Source organism: Toxorhynchites rutilus, chromosome 2, assembly GCF_029784135.1.
Source record: "Toxorhynchites rutilus septentrionalis strain SRP chromosome 2, ASM2978413v1, whole genome shotgun sequence".
NCBI lineage: Eukaryota > Metazoa > Arthropoda > Insecta > Diptera > Culicidae > Toxorhynchites > Toxorhynchites rutilus.
The window spans coordinates 325,028,064-325,053,562 of NC_073745.1; the positions used below are offsets into that span (position 1 = coordinate 325,028,064).

Genomic DNA, 25,499 nt, shown 5'->3' on the forward strand with positions numbered 1-25,499 from the left:
CAATCTCCTTCGCCATGGAGGCTCACGCCTTTCACGGAGATGTTGGAGCAGTCCGCCTCTTGGCCTAATACGGTATCCTAAACTTTTGGCGGTCGCCACAGCAGCACAGTAAACTTTCAGTTGCAGCTCCTCCATGTTCTCAGCATCAACCAAGTGCAGCGGAAGAACGTGCTCGTTCATGAGCTTTACTGCACTTGTCAGCCTGCGGGAATGCTGCAACTTCGGGATCCTGGGGCGCGACAAAGGGTCCGTGTCGCGGAACTGTGAGATCGCCTCGTCGTAATGGAAGACCAGATCGCGTAGTAGTTGTTGATCTGGCTGTGGATCTTCCGGCTCAGGGGGTTGTTGTACTGTGGCCTCCACTGGTGCTGATTCGCGTGCCCCACTCGCGAATGAATTGCTCAGCCGTACTGAACTTCGTCTCGACACATCGCTTGCTCTGCTTGTTCTGGAGCTTAGTTCTCTCTGCACCTGCTGCTTGATCTCGTCGATTTGCGTTTGGGAGAGCATATTGTTGCGTACAATCGCTCTACGCCTCGCGTTCATCGCGTTTTGGTCAAGCCTCCCGACGAACTCTGAATACGCTTCCTCGAACATTGCGAGTATTCGAGGGCGACCGCTCATGTCCGTCTCCAAAGCAGTGCAGATGTAATAGGCGCGGATCACGAATTCGTTCATTTCGTGTGTCCACATGATCCGTCGCCTAGTAGTACCCACAAGTGTGGACGACTGTCGTCTGACAGTCGCAACACGCCTCGTAGGCGCAGCGTTTCGTTGGTGATGTCGATGGCTGCTGTTTCCGTGTGGCGGTAGCTCTTCGGGTTGAACCCGGCTGGTGGCCCGCTCTTGCACATCGCCCTCCAGCCGCTGGCCGCTCGCTCTTACGCCCGTTCCAGGACCAGCTCCAGTTCGGGGACCCTCCTCGGGCGATCGCATTCTGAGTATTCTTCGTGAACGTTGCTCCATTTTCTGGGTGTATCTCCTTTGCCCGGGAGACAGCGGGTTGGCAAGGCCTCCATGACCCGGGAGGCCTTCCCCGGGAGAGATATAGCGCTCTGACTCGCTCGCACCCCCTCTATTAGCCACTTTCGACACCCGTTCTCGGAGCCAAGACCAGGTGTGTGTTTCCAGTTCACGCCCGATCTTAAAATGTCGTCATATGATCTTCGTGGAGGCGTGAGATAGGAACATTTGAGACCAACAGGTAGGCTCCTACCCTAGTGTTGATCCCCATTTAAGAACCATTTTATTTTTTATTTTTTTTTATTTCTATGTTTTGCAATTTTCTTTTTTATTATTATTATTGTATTCATGTATGCGTAGAAAAAGCCCCAAACCTTATCACCAGCGCTATGGAAAATATTGTTGCAAATTAGTAAATTAGATAATTTTTCTGAATCACGAAAAAAAGCCATATAAAAAAGACGGGTGGGTAATGTCGGGGACATAACCGGAGAGACGTAGAACTACACCAAGAGGTGTCCATTATTCGAATATCATGAACACAGATCCCAGAATAAGCAGCTTTTCATGTACAAAATTACAGAAAAAAATCAAAGGATAAATTAAAAAATCAAAGGATAAATTAAAACCTCAGCACTGAGAAAACACTCAAACGTTTAGATTCAAATACGAAAAAATCAAAATTTGTCGTGCAAATGTCGTGCGGTGCAAATGTTGTAGGAGTTATTGTTCAGCCGGCAACGAACACACAGTTGATGGCAAGGATATCGTAATAGGAATTTACCGTCTGGTACCGTGATATAATTGGGCTTTGCACTCCTCATGAATAACTGTGTTCTACTAGTCAAGTTCTTCATTTGATACCCATATTGATGGGGTTTAGGAAAAATATGTAATCCGCCATTTTGTGGTGGCGCCCATTTTGGATTTGCATTTTTCATAAATAACTGTGTTCTACTAGTCAATCCCTTTCATTTGATACGCATATTGATGAGACTTTGAGAAAATATGTAATCCGCCATTTTGTAGCGGTCGCCATCTTGGATTTTCAAGATCTTGAAACACGCAGTTCTATAATGACTGCAGAGATAAAGGTGTGTTACAAATTTCAGATCAACCGCTCAAAAGGAATCGGTTGATTGTATTCGTTTTTTTATAGTTTTCATGGTCTCGGGACCAAGGGCGCTATATTTTTTTATATTTTTTGTGGAAAGCTGAGGATTTTTCACATAACATATCTCGAAATCAGGGAGGCGTTTTTTTCATTTTTGAGTTATGATTTATCAAAGTTAACCGATGGTCCAGAAAATAATTTTTCTCTTTTTTCCCAAAAATGACTTTTGTCAAAAATTTATAACTTTTGAACTACTGGACCGATTCAGATGATCGGCATGTCAAATTAAAGTCTATTAGCTAGGCTTTTCTGAAAAAATAACACACCTGCCAATTAATTGAATTATAGTCACATACATCCAGTCTAGTCACAGAAATATTGAACGAAAACTGAAAACATGTTAACTTTGAAAAATCATAACTTAAAAACGAAAAATAACAGCTATCTTGTATTCCGACATATTATGTGAAAAAAACTCAGCTTTCAGGAAAAAATATAAAAAAATATGGCACCCTTGGTCCCGAAACGATGTAAGCTATAAAAAAGAAATATAATCAATAATTGCGAAAACAAAATCCATTTTTATTCGGAGTGTAATATTTTTTCAAGACAAGCTCATTGGTTTAATTTGATATATCGATCATCTGAATCGGTCTAGTAGATCAAAAGTTATGATTTTTTTTAGTGGAAAAAATGAGAAAAAAATTGTTTTTAGGACCATCGGGTAACTTTGAAAAATCATAACTCAAAAAAGAAAAAAAAAACTCTTCCGTGATTTCGAGATATGTTATGTGAATAATCCTCAGCTTTCCATAAAAAATATAAAAAAATATAGCGCCCTTGGTCCCGAGACCATGAAAACTATAAAAAACGAATACAATCAATAATGACAAAACCAAAACCTGGTTTTTTTTGCAAGCGTAGCATTTTTCAAAGAATGAATTAGCTAATTAGCTTTAGTTTGATATGTCGATCATCTGAATCGGTCTAGCAGTTCAAAAGTTATGAATTTATAAATTTGAAAAAAGTCATTTTTGGAAAAAAGGGGAAAAAGATATTTCGGATCAGCCTAAAATGGAATGGCTTTCCATGCCAAACCGATTGAATGGTTCTCAGATTTTCTTGAAAAGTGGTAGTTTTGTTCTTTATCGCTAAACATCAGACTCGTATTTAATTTTTTTTCAGTAGGGTGACCATTTCCATTTTAGGGTTATCCGAAAAATCAACTTTTTCTTGTTTTTCCAAAAATTGCTTTTTTATAATTCATAAATTCATAACTTTTGAACTACTAAACCAATTCAGATGATCGACATATCAAATTAAAGCCAATCACCTGGTCTTTATTGAAAAAAAAAACCAAAACCTCTCTGGTTTAGACATATGTTATGTGAAAAATCTTCAGCTTTTCAGAAAAAATATTTAAAAAAATACAGCGCCCTTGATCCCGAGGCTATGAAAACAATAAAAAACGAATACAATCAATAATAACAAAAACAGAATTCGAGTTTTCTGCAGGTGTAGTAGGAAGGGATTCAGAAAAATTACGTAATTTTCTAATTTGATACCTTATACAACATTTTCCATAGTGGTAAAGTGATGATAAGTTTTAGGGGCACTTTTCACGAACACGTGAATACAATACAATTAATGATTTTAGAAAAATAAACAAAATCGAAATAAAAACAAAAAATAAATTACTGGATATTTGTACCACGCAGTTCTCCACATTTTTTGAGAAATGTTATCACAAATATCAAAAAACACATACAAACATATTGAAATAAAAAAAACCCAGTTCTGCGTTTCAAAATTCTTAAAAAAGATCAAAATTTTACAAATATACATTTCTTTGTATAGCACACCATTGTTAAATTTCTGAAAAAAATCACACATATTTAGAAAAGGCGTTTAAATATCAAATAGAGTAGTACTGAATCCCTAAATCCCTCAAAAAAAGTTTTCAATATTTTAATATTTTTTTCAGTACTTCAATTTTTGAAGAAAATTTTTTCCGATAATATTTCTCGCTACACCATAGAAAGACGTACTTTCGGTACTTTTTAAAATTTTATGAAAATATGAAAAGTACGCTTTTTATCATAGATCTTATGGCGAACCTCATAGAAATTCAAAAAAATAGTCAAAATTTCTTATCGGGTACCCTATACAATTTTTTTTTGGCCAGCCAAGCTCTTCACCAAATTTTGGGTTTCTCTCGTTCACCGTGTAGGTGCACAACTAGTCAATTTACTCACGAAACGCAACTGTCTCAGACTGGATGTCAGCATGGAATTGTAAAAAAAACGATGCCAAGCAGTTGTCACATTTAATTCTGTAAAATTTTCTGAAAAAAATCTGCACATCTTTATATCTGCATAAGATATCTGTATCAAAAAACTAACGGAGAAATGAGAAGAAAGCTCTATTTTCATTTTGAATCTATTTTTATTATTTAAGGGTCGTTACAGTCGTATCAATATAACAAAATAAATCATAAAAAGGTTTTCTTATAATTGTATGATTTTTATACATGGTTTTGTTAAACTTTGCCTTCATGTTCTACCTTCTTATTCTAAGGAATGAAAACATGACATATGGCTCAACATTTTTATAAATCAAGATATCTTCATGACTCAACGAAAAAAAACAAAGTTTATTAGTAACAATGTAGATGAAAAAAATGTACTGTAATAAATTTAATATTTAAAATTTAATTTAAAAAAAACTGTAAATTCTGTATCTTCGTTGAAAAACTGTAATTCTGTTTCTTACCGTTAGTTTGTCAAACATAAAAAACAAATAAAGGTAAACTTCGATATAACGTACATTTCACTTTCAAAATTGTACGTTGTATCGAATTGTACGCTATATCGAAGCATAATAAAGTACTCACAAACGTAGTCTATAATGCTATGAATAACTTCAATCAGAAGACGAAGCCAGCCTTTCTCATGATGTTTCCTTTCGTACTGTTGATTAAAACTTGATTCATTTAGAATCCGGAATCACAAAACCAGCTGTATTTCGGGATTGATTGAAGGTACAAAACTTGTTTTAGCATCACAATACAGATAATTCATTGTTCTATCAGAAAAAAAATATTGAAAAAAATTTTCCTTTACACTTTGGAAATGTGTACGTTATATCGAGGTCAAATGTACGTTATATGGAGGATACGTTATATCGAAGTTTCCCTGTACAGTCAATAATAATGAAAATAAAATTCAAATTTTCTGCAACTATATTATTTTTCCAAAGAAGATCTTTAATTTGATATGTCGATCGTATAAATCGGTTCAGTAGTTCAACAGGTATGAATTTCTTTAAAAAGTCATTTATGGGAAAAAGGCGAAAAAATTGATTTTTTGGACCACCCTAAAATGGAGATGGGCACCCTAACAAAAAAATAAAAAAACACGGGTCTAATATTTCACGATAAGGAATGAAACTGCCACTTTTAACGAAAATCTGAAAACCACTATATCGGTTTAACATGGAATGGCTGTATACAGATTTTCCATGCCAAACCGATATTCTGTATCCCAATTTTGGCGAAAAATCTGAAAATAAGAATATTCTGTATATGTGGCAACCCAGGATTGAACCAATACCGGCTGAGATATGAAACTGTACCACACGACCAGGCTATCCACATGATCACTGGTGCTGTTATACTTATGCACGAGAATATCACTCCACATTATAAAACGAAGTATACACATAAAGTGTTTTCTGAGAGTACAATGGAGAGCATAAACGACGTGAACCTTCTACCCTTGCGCGACGGGTGCTGTGTATGTGGCAAAGTATGCGAAAAGTGACAAAGTATGCTACAGGCACGCCGTCGCGAAAGGGATAATGCGCGTTTATCTGCAAAGTGTCTCTTATTTTGCTTACTCATATTGCTCAGTTCTTGTATTGCTGTGACATATATATTATACACAAACTCGTCTCTCGCTTGTGTAAATGTTTTACTAATAAGGTTGGATAGCACTTTTTCGTTACTTTGCTGCTCATTTAATGTAATATGAGTGGAAATCCAAAGATAGGCTAAATATTTGTTTTAGGTGTATAATCGAATACAAAAATAGCAACCACTGTGGATGACACATGGTTTTATAGGTAAGTTAGACAACAACAAAAAATATTATCTTCTCAGTTGGAAAAGATCTCATGATTTTGTCGGAAATCTAAGGTTTTGGCGGATAATTTTTTTTGCAATGTTCAGACGCCGAAAATGCCGCAAGAACGCAGGTAAAAATTTCTTTAGTGGGGAAATGCCCAAAGCATCCTTTCAATAAGTGTGATTAGCACTAAAGTCGCTACTCTCTCGCCAGTGCATATATATTCTAACTAGCTGACCCGGCAAACTTCGTCCCGCTCAAAATTTGTTTTTTGTTATCAATACCTTCAAACATTCACGTTTTCTTACTATGAGCAAGCTCTTGGGTCCAATCGCAGAACTGTTCATTGATTGATCTTCTATTCGACCCCGTTGAATTTACCTTTTACTATAAAATTCCTAGTATTTCTAACAAAACTCATCATTATAATATCAGAATATTTTCAGACACAATTCTCGTTCAAGATTTTCCAACCAATTACAAATAACATGTTTCTCCGATACATGGAATAAATGTTTTATACAGAAAATATGATAGAATAAAGACAGCCCCAAAACGGACAATTCCCTCCTCGAGTTCTGCTTTCATCAACACATTCGGCGATACTTTTCTATTCGTATAGATAGAAGAAGATATAGGAGTGCGTTTCATCACATTAAAATCCATTTCTAGTTTCGAACAAAGATCAAATTCGCTACAAACATCAAATGGACTAACAGCACTTGTCACTATGTAATTGTAGAACATATGGGATTTTTTTTTTTTTCTTTATTAAAGAGATTTTCAGTCGAAGGCTGGTTCATCTCTATCATATAGGAATTTAATTTTCCGAATTTTCCCTTTTTCTTTCAGAGTTTTCCGAAAATTTTCAATTGTCATATTTGGTTGGAATATTTTTGGTGGAAAAATGTGTAATCTTTTTATGGGACCCCCTCTCCATTCCAGAGGAGAGAGGGATGGCATACCATCATAGGAACATTAATCATACCCAAAAACCCTCGAATCCCAAATTGTGCTTGATTAGTTCTCGAGTTTTGCAAAAGTTTGTGTTTGTGTGTCCCCTGTTATGTGTGTTTCATTTGTATGGCAGAACTCAACCGGCCCCCCCCCCCTTTAAGAGGGTGGGGTGGGGGTTGGAGTGTTTATCCATCATAGAAACATTGATTGTACCCTAAAACCTCCATATGCCTAATTTGTTTCCATTTGCTTGATTAGTTCTCGAGTTATGCAGAAATTTGTGTTTCATTTCTATAACAGACCAAACGAAACCCCCACCCCTCCTCAGAAATATGGGAGAGAGAGGGGAGGAGTGTCTATTCACCATGGAAACGTTTCGTGTCCCCTAAAACATTCGATGTTTTGGCTCCATTTGCTCGATTAGTTTTCGAATTATGCACAAATTTGTCTTTCATTTGTATGGCAGGTCCCCCTAAGAGAGGGGGATTGAGAGTCTAACCACCATAGAAACATTTATTGCACCCTAAAACATCAATATGTTTAATTTGGTTTCATTTGCTTTATTAATTCTCGAGCAATGCAGAAATGTATGTTTCTTCTTCTTCTTCTTTTTGGCTTTAAGAGGGTTTAAACTTTTCAGTTCATTCGCCTTTAGAAAATGTATGTTTCATTTGTATGGCAGCCCCCCCCCCCCCCTCAGAAAGGAGGGAGGTGTCTCAAACTATCACGTAAACCTTTCCCGGCCCCAAAAACCCCTACATACCAATTGTCATGTTGATCGGTTCAGTAATTTCCGAGTCCATAAGAATCAGACGCACATACCGACGGACAGACAGAAATCCATTTTTATATATATATATATAGATTAACTAATTTTAGAATTTCCGCAAAATTTCCGGCAACTTTCCGATTATGATTTATTCGTATGTCATTGTATTTTCATACTTTGCAAAGAAAAGTTTTTTTTTCTACAAACAAATTGAGCATTCCTCAACTAGTTCTAAAAGTTTCCAGTTCCTATAGCAATTGAAAACAGGAAATTAGAAGGTTGATATGTTGATCTTCGTTGAGTTTATGGCGATTAAGTCAAGGAGCCTGAAAGCCTAAAGAACAAACAAAATTATTGAGTTTTGGTTTCCATCAATTTGACTGCCACGTCAGTCATCGATGACTGACACCGAGCTTTTCGTTCAGACAGCATATAATATGATTATAAAGGTAGAAATTTATATTTTTTTCTCGCTTTACTGCTTTCGAGCAGAAATACCTTCTTACGATAAGAAACGATGGCTCTAATTCAAACATTTCCATAGAGTAAATTCTAATTTTCCAGTATTGCGCTTCGCATTGCTGTACTACGATATCAACGCATGGCCTGACGAGAATTTCGCTATAAAACCGCGTGGCACTCAACGTGTTAAATTAACTTCTCCTAGAAAAAGTTGTCCGCTTAACCAAGCACCATCATTACTAACGGTAAAGATTGACTTCGGGAGAATAGCAATTTCGACACTAAGCAAGCATAGTGAGCAGGATTACAATGTGGGTAAAACGAAGAGATGGTTAATTCGCGGCCCAAAAAACAAGACTTCACTATTGAATTTGTGAATCACGTTGATGAGCAAGTTCTTCATATTATTCTATGATCTTAGATCCTCTCTTTAACATTGACAAGCTGTCAAAAATTGGAAATGCAAAAAAGAAAACAAATTTTCCCTGGAAGGGTGAACGAAGAGCTCGTAGTGTGGATAAGGTGGATTTGGTTATTCTGTTTCAATAAGTTTCTTTTGGGAAATATATATTTTTTCCAAATTCGTTCAAATGTTCTGGAGAAAAATGTAGAAACAAGCATCGAGGCGAGGTATCAAAAATTTACAATTATACCTCTAAGTGGAATCATTTAATTTATTGCCATTTGACGAATAATCAAAATGAATCCATATCCTAGTAAACGAAACTAATTATTTTATGGAAAAATGATAGAATTTTTCATTACCGATCGTTAGCCCTCATTAACTGCCCGTTTTACCTCATTTCCCCTACTGAAATGAACTATTTTGTAATTATTTTATAGAATTGGGATTAATTATTAGTTCCATGATATAGATCTAACAGAAATTATGACAAACAACCCATTGGACCCGGAAGGAGTTCGGCTCCTTTAAACCTATGTAACTGAGCCTGTAAAAATAAACGATTTAAATAAAAAAAAACCCATTGGACCCAGCATCCGAATAATTTCAACTGCACCAAATTGAAACTAACCTGTTGACACGCGATGAACAGCGCGATCCACACGAATATTCCCGCCAGCCCCTGGGCGGTCTTGGTCTGCAGAAAGATACCATCTCCAACGTGACTGATCAGTGGATCGATGGCCAGCGCCGCCGGTGGTGATTCCGTCACATGAATTACGATGTTCGTTTTTGGACTGGAAGTCTCGTTGACCAAATCGACCACTGAATGTTCCGTGCTCATGATGACGTTGCGTTGGCCACTCAGTGGCGACAACTGCAGTGCTACCCTTCTCTCACCTGCCCGAACTGCCTCACCCCACTTCTCGCTTGAGGGGCTTCGCTACGAACGGTGTTGTATCGTCCTACCGGGTTTCTACTGATTGGATATTGGTGACCTTCTGGCACTACTCACACTATGAACGCCATCGCTCTGCAATAAGCACTTCTCCATAAAATCTCTATCACAGAGAGACACTGCTGTTTTTTTTCTTTCCCTACTGACACACTTTCACGAGTTGCTATTCAACTTATTTTCCCGTACTCAATCACTCACTCCAATATGTCACTGAGTGATCAGTTTCACTTGCTTCCACTGTTGTTGATGTCTCAACAAAACCTAAAAACCGAACGAAATGAAATAAAATTACCAAATAAATAGTAAAGCGGCCAACAAAAAACAATAAAAAAGAACAAAAATTGTTTCGCTATCGAGGAAACAAAACTAGATCACTGCAGGATGGGTGACGCGACAATGCGCTCGCTACTGTCGACCTATAATCTTCAACCAATTTTCTTCATCACAAACTCCACTCCCTCCTCTCGCGACACACGTCACTTTTTCGGCGACGATTGTTTTTCGCAGAAAGTAGAGACACGAATGCGAATATTAATTACGCGAAGAAGCAGAAGCAGACGGAACAACAAGATGATGACAGCGACGATGGGAACTACTGATAGGCACAGTTTTCACTTTTTTCTCCTCCCTCATCCAATGCCGGCGGAGAAAGAAAGGCTCACGGCTGGGTTTTCGCTATCTGGAACAAAAAGAAAAAGAGAGAATGAGATTAGATTTATTTGATGTTTGTTTGAACCGTCACCGACTGCTTGAATGGTTCATGGATGTTCCAGGCGACAAGCAATTATGTATATCTACATCAAGAAGATCGGAAGCATGTTACGATCTCCTCTTTCCCATCCTTTATTGATGTTGACGACGTCATGACGTCGTCGGATTAAACGAAGAACATAAACCGTTTCATATCCGGCACAATAAAAACATAATAACACATTTATGATGAATGAAATCCGCGTAAAACTGATTGATGATGAAAATAGACACTCTCCAATACTGTTATACCTCTGAACATGATGTTATCATAGCCATTATTCGTCATTCTAGCTTTACTGTTACCCCGCTGAGGTTCCAATTAAAAATCCATTCTTCAGGCTTCTGTTCAGTATCGACTAAAAATATTTTACCATTAGTGAGTAGTGAACTGTCCAACAGCTCCCTCCCCCGTTTCTGCACCAAAGGTCGTCGCAACGAATTATGTCACGCTGGATGAGAGCTTTAAAAAGCACTCCGACAGCGTGATAATCATACCGCACACTGCTATTGTATTACTTTTTGTCACTGGACGACAACGGTTGAGTGACCATCAGAACAGTTTCAAAAAAAACTCAATGCCAATGATCGGAATCAAAGAAGCGTAGAGAAATACCCCTCGAGTATTGCTGCTTCTGCTGATGCGTTGTGGCTTCGATAGCAAACAGATGAAAAAAAACTGTATCATTGGTTACACGTGAAGGAACGGCAAACCGTTATGAGAATCAAGGCTTGTTGGAAAAAAAGCTTCGGTGGTGGAACGAATCGGTCAGTTTATTCCCCGTTCGTCTTTCGAATGAAGTCCGGTTAGTTTGTGGATGGACCGAAAACGAAATTTAGTATTTTCTGGGATTCAGACGAACGTAGGAAGTTGTTCGAATTGTCACTAGGTCTTGGTGTTCTCGGTCTCTGTTATCAGTTGGATTTGTATCTGAAATTTGATTCTAAATCTAGAATATGGATTCTCAATCGGGAATCTGATTCTATAATTCGGAACGAGAATTTTTAATGTGTTTGACAATTAATATCATAAATCTGAATACTGAATTGAATCTGTTATCTGAAAACGGAATCTGTGTATAAGATCTTAAATCTGAAAACCAATCAGGAAATCAATCGGTATCGGTGTTCTTGGGAATCAGATATCCATAATCTAGAAATTGAATTTAGGATCATTTAGGATCAGCTCTATTTCCGGCTATCCGAATTTAGATCCTGTATATTGCACTTGTAATCTAGTACACCAAATTTTGTTTAGGTATTTTTAAACCCGTATCAGGATCTGGAATCCGTAATCTAGGATTGGGCGATCTCGGATCGATTCTTAGAAGATCGATCTTTTCCATACCGATTTCCGATTTTTTGATAAAATTTGATTCGATAAAATCGAGAAATTTTCGCTTTCGATCTTTTTGATCTTTTTGTAAATTTGTTTCTCAGTATACATACATCGATTTTTTATCTCACCAGATGTCGCCTAACATTTTTTTGAATATAATGTCAACATTTGAAGTGCTTCTTCTACGATTTGCTTCTGTTCAAATGCTGACCCAGACGGAACTAGTGGCAGCTACTGAGGGGATGAACTGTAAACGATTGCGCATAGGATCATTGAACCTGATGTTGGCATCAATTACAGGCGAAAGATTGTTTTCTGGATCTGGCGCCAAAATCAAGAATCGGCTTAGACTAAATGACAGATGTATGGCACGATTGGCTCTTATTGTCTGCTGAGTTTTGAGCGTTTGTTGAATTTCTAATTATGCTTTTTCAATGAATTTATTTAGTAAAACGACTACCTGACAGCACAAGATGAATGGCCGGTGGCTATGGCCTTCATGCTGAGAAACAAAACAAAACGCTTTTGATATTCAAATAAAAATATGAAATTTGTATTCCCTGTTCAAAAAAAAACGACATTCATATAGAACAAGCATATACGAAAAAAAGCTTTTAATTTTTCAAAAATCGCTTCGGTAAAGATCGATTCTTTAGTACCGATTTAATCAGTGGATCGATCCCTAGCACCCCGCATTTTAAAGGTGTGTTCGTGTAGAATGATTTCTATATTCTGATTCTAAAGTTTGCTCTTCAGTTCTCAAAATGGCGTTCAAGCAAGAACAATTCAAAATTCTGCCCTCATAATGCGAAAGCTCCACAAAAAAAAATGGCAAAGCAGCCTCGGGCAGGCTTACCATATCTACAGAATAATCTGTATTTATACAGATTTTTCAGACTTTTAGAAACCAAGAATCTTTAGATACAGACAACAGTTTTTTTCGGTTTCCATACCGATTTACAGATTTTTCAAAATTTCGATCGAATATTAGTTATGACTTGATCTAATTAATATTCGGGCTGCTGTTCTATTAACAACTCAACAATGATCATATCAGCTGTCTCCGCTGTCCGGTGTGGTCTAACTGGATTATGGAAGAACAGAAGGAATAGTCTTACGCCTAAATGGCTACTTTGTAAATGTACCATATGCAATGGTATAGAAGGAATACTCTTACGCCGAAAAATGGCAACTTTGTAATGTTATATTTATAGATATGATAAACATGTGACATGAACACGATTAAAATTCGGCTCTTTTTCAGCTGAATGCTAATGAGCCTAAAATAAACAAATGGGATAAAAAACAGGAATTCTTTTACCGTCGAAAGATACAGGTTTCCAAACAATATGCTGTTAAGAAATTTTAGATACGCCTACTACAACCGCTGCTATAAATTGAACAGTGATTTCGGATTCCAAATGTTTTAAGCTTTAGTGGCTAATATTGTTTTTCGCAGTGCATGTATTTCTCTTACCAAAAGACGTTCGTGATTGAGAGTATGGCAGTGTAAAATATTGGCTCACCAACTCGATTACAGAAAGAGATTCAACACAATTGATTCACAATAACGACTCATTTGACTGAACAGAAAAAAATAATCGATCCCTTATCTTATCTTTTCAATAACACCATTGACCATTAAATGATAAGGGCTATTTTATCGCATACTGATAACTCAACGACAGGTAAAAATTCGTGAAGAGCTTTAATCTCGAACATCTACGTCTAGTTGACAAAACAACTGCTATTTCAGCACTGAGTGGAGAAAAAAAATTAGCGGAAATTATCGTCCCGTACGTATCATCATCCATCAGCCAGTCGCTGTAAATCCATTGGCCGGGAATAGAAAACCGTGTCATTTCAATTTCAATCTTGGGCCTGATTCTCGAATACACTTCACGGTGGAAACGAAATGAACGGTACGCCATTGAACTACGTTTTACGAGTTAGTGAAGCGAAGATAATGATGAGTTTTCAGGCAGAATGAGCACTTTTCAAATAAAAAATCATAAATGAAAATTAACTTCTTCGTATCAAACTGGTATTCAATGTGAGTGGAAAACTTTGTTTTCTTCATGTGATATAATAATCTCATACAAAAATTTTATCTGAAGATAATTTGATGTTATAATGATAAATTTAGTGGGAAACTAATCTCGTATCCAGATGTCGACACCGTATCGTTGTCATCGCAGATACGTTTCATTCCGTTTCCACCGTGAAGTGTATTTGAGAATCAGGCCCCTTGTCTGCAAATGTCACGAGTCGTTTTCGCCAAACGCGCAAACATGATTTACGCGTCAGCTGGCCGCATGAGTCATAGTGAACGATCAGGGTCGTGTATATTGGGGGGAAATCTTGCTCTGTAAAGGTTTCAGTAATAAGTTAAGCTCAGAATCTTATCGAGTATTACGTGCCACAGCGAGCATTACCGTCGGATTATCAACGAGTGCAATTCTACTGTTTTATAAGCAATACTAGCTTCGGCCTTGTGTATACAATCTGAGGCTAGCTTTACTATGTTCCTCTGGAAATTACATTGTTGAGCAATATATTAAATTGGTCTCAAGTACGATGCAAATGAAAAATATACATTTTGAGAATGTTCGACAAGCTGGTGTAAAGAGGATCTAATTTTTCATCATTTGGCCTTCACGACGGAGAATGTAGCACGATCGAATGCGATCATTCCGTGGGTGATTGAAATTTCCCAAGTGTCTCAACGAATCAAACTAATATGTCCATTTGCTCTCCATAACTTAACCCATGTTTAATACTGTGTTACTTTTCAATATGAGATGCAACATATGCTATGTTTATGTTTCAACACAACCACCGTCTATCGCTTCTAGAGCGTAAAAGAAAAGTTGTTTTAAACATGATACGGAGCAATTTACTGGACAAAAAGAATTGGTCCACTCACCTGAAAACGACGTAGTTCATCCTGGTTCCCTATGTATCGTCGATTATCATCGCTTGTTATTGATTTTGAAGTTTTTTTTCTCAACACCAAGACAATTGTCAACCACAAAACACGCACAAAGGAGGCGATGGAAAGGCCTTAATTTTTCCGAGAAAAACACACCCTACTGCACCAACAGGAGACCACTATCCAGCTAATTTTCCAGAATGAGCTGGACTCTGTTTTCATCAGTTCTCCATCACAATTTTCAGCCATTCTCACTTCCGTATGTCGATGTAAACCTTTTCCCCTGTCACTGCTGCTCCGCGCAAGACACAAGAAAAAAAGGCTAAATCTTGTTCCTTGCACAATCCATCTGCTAGCAAAATGCAGTCAATTTCACTGTTTCCAAATCACTGAAAATCGTCAAAACGATCAGAAATCAGTGTGTGTATACACACGTGCCACTTTTCACCTGAGAACTTCTTTCGCCATAAATGCCAGCCACCAGCCACTAAAATACAGTAAATGGATAAAAATCAAAAATCGAAATCGCACACCGTATCCACGAATACGACGATGACGACGTTCCTCACTCGAATGGTGTCTGTTTGAGAAAGCTACCGATTTGTTGCGTTGCACGAGTGAAAGGGAAGGGAAGTGTGTTGGAAGGTCAGCAGCGAAGAAGGCTACACAGAAAGAAACCCCCGATGACAACTGTGTCAAAGCGAGGAAACATTGAACGCACCCATTGCAATGGTGTAAATGGTGCTTAACTTCTAGATTCACCCACACTGAAATTAATTCCAATTCGATTTTTATAAGCGGTAAATAAGAAAAAAATCGAAAGGATTGTAGCTTGATTTTATGTACAGAGCTTAATAAACCTAAAATATAGCTGCCAATATCTAAGAAAACTAGCTGTTCCGATGGCTTGCAGTAGCTATTATCGGTAGATAGTAGCTCTGATAGACCGATTTCTTCTAACTTGCACAATGGTCACGCGTAATCTAGAGCTTACCACTGAGGGTACATTCAAGGCGAGCTATATGGCAAAACCAATCTCAACTAAAGCCGGGTTCAGACGGTGCGAGCAAGCATACGAGTCGGTCTAGTCAGTTACTGCAGTGCAGCTACTCACACCGTGTGAACACATCATGCCAGTTATTGTCATGTGTGATCCGGCGTGCGAGCTACTTCAAAGTTTTTTGAATTTACTCGCACTCGCATGCTTCAAAACGTCAAAAACAGAATTTAGCGTTCGAATCAGGGATGCCAAATGTAAAGAAATGTCTCTATTTTTAAGATATTTGAAAATATGCGAAGATATTTATAGACTTGAAAATTATTGGAAAAACAAATAAAACCCTCATAGTTTCTTAACGAAATCATTGTTATTCTGTTTTGCACGCTGGCGGGGCACGCTTTCTTTTTGAGATAGTTTTCTGGAGAATGTCTAATATAGAATCATTATCAGGCACAATTTTCATTCAAAATTCACTCACAACTTGCGAAAAAAAGTAAGGTTCTAAGAAACAGAATACATATTCGATTTAAAAAAGTACATTTTCATTCATTATTTTAATTTTTGACGCGTGTGAATAAAATTTTAAAAAGTCTTCTAGACTATCATTTAAAGCATCACATACTTCCGGAATTATCTTAGCTATGGATGCTTTCGAGATTCTAAAAAATATCGACAACAATCTGAACAATATTCCAGAAGAAAGGCATATCAATGTCATTTATATTATCACTCTTGCAGGTACAGCATCCTTCATGAGTGTATCTTGGCGTTGTATTTGTGGAGCAATTAAATTCAACAGTTTTTCCACTTGTTCAGGTGTTATTCTCAACACTGCTCTGTAATCTCTATAAAATTGTGTAATGATACATTCAACTGAAAACCTAAGATGAAAACTACCAATAAAGAAGTCGATTTCGGACCAATCATTTGACAAATTCGGACCTGATTGCTGTTTCTGACTATTTGATGGACATTTGAAAAATCGCCTGGCATCCCAGGTAAACCCGTGCCGTAGTATCTAGTTTCTCGCCAGCAGCTCACACTATGTGAACGGACAAGGCGAGTCAACCAATTGTCAAGCGAGTCCACCGGGTCAGTAGCTGCTCATTGTCAAGTCAGCTACTAGCAACGTATAAATGGGCCTTAAGGGGCTGTCCACATACCACGTGGACAAAAAAAGCACGATTTTAGAAAATTATTAGAAGTAATAAAGTAATTTAATTTAAGTTTGTTTCTTTTTTCCATGCTATGTTTTTACAGTGATAAAAAAGCTGTCATCCTTAGTGGAGAAAGTTTTGCTACTGGCAAACTGAACCAAATCACATACAAAATTTCAGAACGACATTTACTTTCTTGGTGACTAAATAAACGAAATAAACTCTATCTGTTAATCCCAACAACCTCGAAAAGAGTAGCACAGCTTCATTATGATCAAGATTAGCGCAAATGCAATTTTAGTTGAAAGCAGCATTAATAATTTAATATAACTTGTTGAATAATTAGGTATTCCCCAAATAATTTTTTAATGCACAACCTTAACGCCTGCTTCATCATAGCGTCAGTTCAATGCATTGATGACAGAAAACAAACAATGTTAACTGCTTGGAAAAAGGCTGAAAATTTACCTTAGCAGAGATTCATTACCAATACCCTAGCGTAAATATTTTCCGCCATCTCTCCTCCTTGTTTATATTTATCATTACGACTGCTTAATTTGCAACACCAAACAATCGTCAATCATAGCATAAAAAATTAGACGATTGTTGCATCGTTACAGCGCCAATGTACACGGGAGCAGATACAAATGGGGTTTCAGCGTAGCGAAGATGCACTATTTTTACGTACGGGTTATGAAGCACGCACGTACGCATACAAATATCCATATATCGATGGCTTGAAGCAACTAAATATACCCACATTTATCTCTGTTTTGCGTTCTTCTCAACAGAAGCCTTTTCTGTTAATATTGCCAGTCTAGATTAGCTTAGTTGTCATCCTTTGTGGAGAGAGTTTTGGACAGAACAAATGTATGAGGAAATGGGAATGCTTCCATTTTTCATCAATTTAAACAATATATATACTATGGAAATGTATAGCATATCAACCAAATCGCCAGAAACCATTCGCGGCAAAAATAGTAATTAACGTTAATTTTATTTCATAAAAACGTGACCTATTTTCTGATTTGGCACCCTTAATGAAAGACGTAGTTCTACGTCAAAATGGATATGGATCACGCTGTTCAAGATATTAAAATGCTGTGTGGTGTTATGTAGCCCTTCGCGCAACTTGAAAATTCCATCATCGCAGAACTTCTGTTTTTTGTCAAAAGACTGCGCAACGTTTATATCCAATAAGTCGAAATTCTTGTCGTATAATTATTTTTTCCACCGGCCTGGACAAATGATAATCTGAAGATGAAGTATCTGGGAAATACGGTTCTCCCGGACACGAGGTTTGGCATTATTCTGGGGGAACAGGACGCCTACCATGATGGTCAATGAATCGCTGATCTTGATTTGTTTAGTTACGAACCGTGCTTGTTGGAATCTATCGGCTGGTTGCTTGGTAGTAACTCATAATACAGAATGTCTTTCCAATCACTTAGACATAAAGAATGACATTCTCCTGGTGGAGACCGGCTTTGAGGATAGCTAAAGGCTGATTTAGACGATGCCAGTCAGCGCTCTAGTTGAAGTATCCGTTCGTCGAAGATGCGCCTCGCTCCGGAAGGCCTGTCGTCGAAAATTGCGACAAAATCGCTGAATTAGCCGAGAAAGACCGGCATAGTAGCAGCCGTAGCATCGGCCAAGAGCTGGGGATAAGTCATCAAACCGTTATTAACCATTTGAAGAAGCTCGATGTATGGGTGCCACACACGTTGACGCAAAAAAACATCTTTGACCGCATGTGAATGGCTGCTGAATCGCAACAAAATCGACCCGTTTCTGAAGCGGATGGTGACTGGCGATGAAAAGTGGGTCACTTACGACAACGTGAAGCGCAAACGGTCGTGGTCGAAGCCCGCTGAAGCGGCTCAGACGGTGGCCAAGCCCTCATTAATGGCCAGGAAGGTTCTGCTGTGTGTTTGGTGGGATTGTCAAGGAATAATCTATTATGAGCTGCTTCCCTATGACCAAACGCTCAATTCAGACCTGTACTGCCAACAACTGGACTGCTTGAAGGTAGCACTCATGAAGAAAAGGCCATCTTTGATAAACATAGGTCGCATTGTCTTCCATCAGGACAACGCCAGGCCACACACTTCTTTGGTGACGCGCCAGAAGCTCCGGGAGCTCGGACGGGAGGTTCTTTTGCATCCGCCGTATAGTCCGGAACTTGCACCAAGTGACTACCACCTGTTTTTGTCCATGGCAAACGAGCTAGGTAGCCACAAAAAAGGCCTGTGAAAATTGGCTATCCGAGTTTTTTGCCAATAAGGAAGCGAGCTTCTATAACAGGGGTATTATGAAGTTGGCATCTCGTTGGGAACAAGTCATCGAACAAAACGGCGCATATTTGACTTAAAACAGATGATTGTAACTAATTTTATGAACAAATGAAAATACAAAAAAAATACCGCAGGACTTTTTTGACAGCCTAATACATATGATTCGATATGATATAACCTAATACATTCTATGCAGTAGGATCAGTCATTCCTGGTTTCCGAGCCATATAAGAGCCACTTTTTTTAAATTTCATTATTTTATTATTTCGTATGTGTTCAAACATTGCTGTTATGAAATGAAACTTGTCAATGTTAAAGCATTTCATTGACATTTCAATATGATGTAATATGTTCTTTATTAGGAGCTAATATGATTTAGTGTTTCATGATTTTCTTCAGCATGCAACACGATTTACTGCAGTACTGAATCGATTTAAATTATGCGCTTATACGACACACAAACTGCATCAGTGTAATATACGCATATGATGCGGATTAAATATATTTTATGACAATGTACATCATAAAACGGATGTTTATTATACCGAATTGCGACTTAATTTGATAATGATATATAAAATCGAGTTTTTACATTTTATGCGATTTCAAATATACACGATACATACTTTGATTGATGTTATGCGATTATGATTTATTCTGATTTTTTGTAAGACTTAGCACGTGCAAAATTATACGATTTAATGTTTGCTGGGATGTACTGAGGATTATTCTTGATCAGCGTCTCGATTTGATTATCTTTACAAGACGGCATGTGTGAGGTGCGTGGGAAATGATTAAATCTACTCAATGTCCTACCCCTCGCAGTTGACAGTATAACAGTGATGTTGGTTTTATATCGTAGCAGCAGTAGTAGCACACATTTGACATTATTTCCGTTTTCAGCAGACAACGATCGAATTGGCGATCTAACGCAAAACGTAAACGATCGGTGAGACATCTGGATTTTGTTTTTGAACTAAGAAAATGATGCAAAGGTAACCTAAAACTCGAAAACAAATCACGTATATTTTACTTCCGAGCTTTATAAGGTAGTTCTCACATGCAGGAATCGTGCATTTTTCTACTTGTATTTGATTGTGCTCTCGAATTTCCTTCTTTAATTCAACCATTGTCAATATTTTTATAGTTTTCACTACTGAAAGAGGTAAATAAATAACAAGTTATATATAAAATTGCGGTTAATAAATAACATGTTATATATAAATATTTCTTCCAAACTCATCGCAATCAAATAATCTTTTATGAATATAACATTTTAACTAATGAAAAATACTACAAACCTTCCATAAGTTCACATGGAAAAATTTAAAACCATCATCACTTTCACAGCAGCGCCGCCTAGGTGTAGATTTGTACGTTAGATCGCCAATAGGTAAGTCGTGCTTAATATTTCCTCCCTATGCCAGGTGATTTCTCGCGTAACTTTTGAAAAGGTCCTATGTAACAAATGTAAATAAATCGAGTTAATGGATGCACGCTATTAGTTTTCAATCATTGAATGTATTACAAAAACAATCGTTCACGTATCTATCTTCTTCATCTTTTTATCGCCGATACAAAAAATATCCAATGTACAGATTCGAATTTTATGCGCCCGGCTGTTACTTCGGACGCCTCTTTTCTCTGACGCCCAAAACGTCCGAAGTAACAAAGCAGTCAAAACAATACGAAGTCGTACTTCGGTCGTTTTGAGTTTTTGTTTCTTACAGGTGTTGTTACCGATTTTAGTGCAATTAGACGAGTGATAACAATAATAATCTGCCTTTAGAATGAAATGCTGTTATTTGGATTGTTGTTTAGTAGTTAGTTTCAAATTCTTATCGTGCAACGTAATATGTCCAATGTGCAAATGCGGGCAGTCAAAAGGTCCAATGTAACATTTTTTCACTCCTAGCCTTCAACTTTAATCTCAAATCACGGAACAACAGTTACGATTGGTTTTTCAGAGTTATTCTTGACTGCTAGTGGTGAAAGTAGCGATAAAGATCGAAAGCTTTTAAGACAATTCGCGGGATAATGTTTGGGTCTTCAACTTCGTTTTTCTCAAGTTGACAAAAATGTTACATTGGACCTTTTCAAAAGTTACGCGAGATTTCACCGTTGGTATATACTGACGGCGTTGAGGAAACCTTGCAGTGAACATATGATGCTTCACAGCATGAGCTTTCTGGGCATCCCAATAGAAGCGTATGCCAGAAAGAAGAACAGCACCGCTGCTTAAAGCCGGGTTCAGACGGTGCGAGTAAACATACGAGTCGGTCTAGTCAGTTACTGCAATGCAGCTACTCACACCGTGTGAACACATCATGTCAGTTATTGTCATGTGTGATCCGGCGTGCGAGCTACTTCAAAGTTTTTTGAATTTACTCGCACTCGCATCCCTCAAAACATCAAAAATAGAATTTAGCGTTCGAATCAGGGATGCCAAATGTAATGAAATGTCTCTATTTTCAATGTATTTGAAAATATGCGAGGATATTTATAGACATCAAAATTATTGGAAAAACAAATAAAACCCTCATGGTTCCTAAACAAAATCGTTGTTATTTTGTTTTACACGCTAGCGGGGCACACTTTCTTTTTGAGATAGTTTTTTTGAGAATCTCTAATGTAGAATCTTTTTTTTTATCCCTTTTGTTTATTTTAGGCTCATTAGCATTTTAGCTGTATCAGAGCCGAATTTCAATCGTGTACATGTCACATGTTTATCATATCTATAATTAGCACATTACACAGTTGCCATGTTTTTGGCGTTAGAGTATTCCCTTCTATACCATTGCATATGGTACACATTTACACAGTTGCCATATAGGCGTAAGAGTTTTCGTTCTGTTCTTCCATTATCCAGTTAGACCGGACAGCGGAGACAGTTGATTGATCATTGTTGATTTATTTATAGAACAGCAGCCCGATGTGTCTTGCAGAGCAGAGCAGTTGTATGGATAAATCGATCTTATTTCGACCGTGGATCGATCTCCATCGCTGATGATTGTTGCGTGGACGTAGTTATTCTGTAACAACATAAAGATGGTCAATGAGGGCCCTGAGTTTTGAACTCACGATCGATCCCTTACTAAGCGAACGCGCAACCAATGTGGCTACGGAGACCCTCCAAATGTAGAATCATTATCAGGCACAATTTTCATTAAAAATTCACTCACAACTTTCAAAAAAAGTATTGTTCTAAGAAACATACATATTCGATTTAAAAAGGTACATTTTCATTCATTATTTTAATTTTTGACGCGTATTTATTCGACCTGTAAATCTACTATTATTTTCATTTCACACGAACCTGCAGGCAAGGTGAAATAAAATTTAAAAAAATCTTTTAGACTGCCATTCATAGTATCACATACTTCCGGAATTATCTTAACTATAGATGCTTTGGAGATTCTCAAAAATATCGCCAACAATCGGAACGATATTTCAGAAGAAAGGCACATCAATGTCGTATTTCAATTTCACTCGTGCAGGTATAGCATCCCTCATGAGTGTATCTTGGCGTTGTATTTTGGAGCAACGAAATCCAACAGTTTTTCACCTTATTTAGGTGTTTTTCTCAACACTGCTCTGTACTCTAGGGAATCGTCATTGTAGAGTTCCTTCAATATTGTATTTGTTACTCCTCTTATTGCATCCAATTCCTGGGCCAAATCCTTTTGCTTTTCTGCTTTTTTCGGATAGTACCTCCAGTTCGAAGAAATTCAACACGAAATATTTTTATATACGGTCAGCGTGTTTTTCGCGATAATCGCGATGATAGATGCAACTGAAAACCTGAGACTGAAACTGCCAATAGAGAAATCGATTTCGGATCAATCATCTGTCAAATTCGGACCTGATTGCCGTTCCTAACTATTTGATGGACATTTGAAAATAACCTGACATCCCTGGTGAGCACATGCTGTAGTATCTAATTTCTCGCCAGCAGCTCACACTGTGTGAACGGACAAGACGAGTCAACCAATTGTCAAGCGAGTTCACCGGCCCAGTAGCTGCTCACTGTCAAGTCAGCTACTAGCAACGTATAAATGGGCCTTAAAACATTCCTCGCGAAATACAGTTCGTGCATTCATAAATAAATTTGTTGTTTGTGTTACATGTTACATGGGAGTTTTCAAAAGTTGAAAGCGAAACGGTTTTTACGTAAAGAGCGGAAGTTGAACCAAAAACCCATCTAGAAAAACAATGTCGTGTATTTCTAACATTACAACATTCTATCATGCTTAGACGATGTCTTCGTCCTGTCATTGCGGCATTATCATCTCAAACCAATGAAAATAAATCGATCGCTCTGCGTTACTATTAGGATACACATTTCTGCAAAGAAGTTCAACGATATAAAAAATATGGATTTTCGTCCGGGGAGCACAACCATTTTATTGATAAATACCAATAAATTTCTAGGAAATGAAGAATAAATTTCATTTATTGTTAAATACAGATGTGATTTTTTTTTAAATTATGTGTTTAACTTGTCCATTTGGACATTATCTACAACCTCTCCCTCCTCTCCGTGGACAAGCGTGGACATTTTTGTCCACGCTTGTCCACGGAGATGTTATGAATATTGATATTATTTTTGCATTTCAAAACCATTGATTAAATTACTTTTTGTGGAATATTATAAAACGTGAGTCAGTGTTCAAGATCGGAAGATTTCTCGTCAAAAAAGTTCTTCCGACCTACACTGGTACACGCACATTCTAGAGCTTGTCACTCAGAATGTTTTAAAGGCTTGTTATTTGCCATAGAAATTTCAACTAAGTACTGATAAAAAACATGACCCAAGCAATACTGCGTTGAGACTGCGATGTTCCTCTAGGAACGCCTCTAGAAGTCAAGAGTACAAATTCTTCAGCACATATGCATCCAAACATTCGTTCTGGTGCAGGTTTTATTCCTCGTTTGGTATCTTCATCGCGAATAGCATTTGTGCGGTACGTTAACGTGAAAGCTTCAGAGGTACTGAACTGTTTGATAATTGGTTCATTCAAATTTGAATGAATGGTGAAAGCCGTGACCGGAATAAATCGCGGCAGCAAACAACTGCATCAGAAACAACAAAAAAGTGTAGTAGGCTTGAAATATTGTGGTGCGGGAAAAACATTATGTGTATAATATAATATATATACAACATTTCTATTATAAATTTATTTTCTCGTTTTCGTTTTTCGTTATTTATTCTAAGTCCAATGCAATGGGGACGAAGTCCTCATTGAAAGACGATAAGGAATTGAGATGACGCGATCCGAGTCCACCGCCGATCCGCCGTTGGAACAGCGGTTTCTCGCACGCAAACCTGTGTTCCACTGATTGCCCGATTAGTTTGAAACATAGGATACGATCCAGTTAATTTTTGTTTTGAAAAGCAACATCGCGCCACAATTTTTCTAGCGCTTTTTCTCAGTGATGGTTTCTGTTGCAGTTGTTTTCTGCGGCCATTTGTTCCGGGAACCGGTGAAGGCACAGGACATAGTAGAATTACCTTAAAACTCGTTATCAGAGAAAACAGTTCTTATTTTATAACCGTTGTATTGAAAAGTATATTCTTAAATGACTAGATATGTATAGTACAAAAGTCAATTTTCGAAACTATTTTTAAAAAAAATGGGTGGGTTATATCTATAATATAACCGCAAGGTTGACGTGGGACTACCTAAACTTAGCAATCATTTCAGTGAGCAGAAGATATGAAGGCATATTCTTCAATGCAATCTTGAATAACCGAGCCAAAGCGTTATGTTCGTACCCGTTCTTGTAATCCGTGTTGGGAAAACACATTTCGGAATGCAAAAAAAAACATGCGGGTGCAGAGGTACCTCCGGCTTGCGGTACCTCCGGCTTGCTATCAACAACTTCAACTTATACTTTTATACTATAGAGGATTTAAACCTGAAAGTTCATTCGTCTCTAGTGTCTGTACGATTTTCCCAGGTCCCTAAGTTTAGGAGACCGTGTTAAGGAAACTTATTCTAGTTTACACAAAAGCAAGCGAGTACAAAAATACTCGCAGTAGGTATTTATTGCAAAGCCGATTTGCCCAGACATCTTGGTTTTGAAGTCTGTGTTAGGCAAACACATTTCAGTCGGAACAAAAATTGTTGAAGAAAGACGTGTGTTCGATGTAGGGTTCATTATTATATACATTCTTTTTATATCCTCACAATTTCTATGAATCTTGATAATCGATAAGATTCATACCTGCGAGTGTAGACCCTTGGTTGAATAGACGAGAGATTTGACAGGTCAG

At 37.6% G+C, this 25,499-nt stretch overlaps 1 protein-coding gene across 6 annotated transcripts in view; it reads right to left on the minus strand.

The window, feature by feature from the left end:
* Positions 1–15,372, minus strand: part of LOC129771992 (transmembrane protein 184B) — a 99,119-nt gene extending 83,747 nt beyond the window's left edge. For 3 of the 6 annotated variants that reach the window (XR_008742515.1, XM_055776167.1, XM_055776171.1), the window contains exons 1-2: positions 15,220–15,372; positions 9,424–10,011 (exon numbers count right to left, since the gene is read on the minus strand). Coding sequence is in view for 5 of the 6 variants with exons in the window: in XM_055776167.1 (XP_055632142.1) it covers positions 9,424–9,636 (213 nt within the window). In the remaining variant the exon portion in view is untranslated. Of the gene's footprint in view, positions 1–9,423; positions 10,012–14,927; positions 15,186–15,205 lie in introns of those variants that run through there. The other 3 variants (XM_055776170.1, XM_055776169.1, XM_055776168.1) reach the window with 3 other exon arrangements.
* Positions 15,373–25,499: the final 10,127 nt, after the last annotated feature.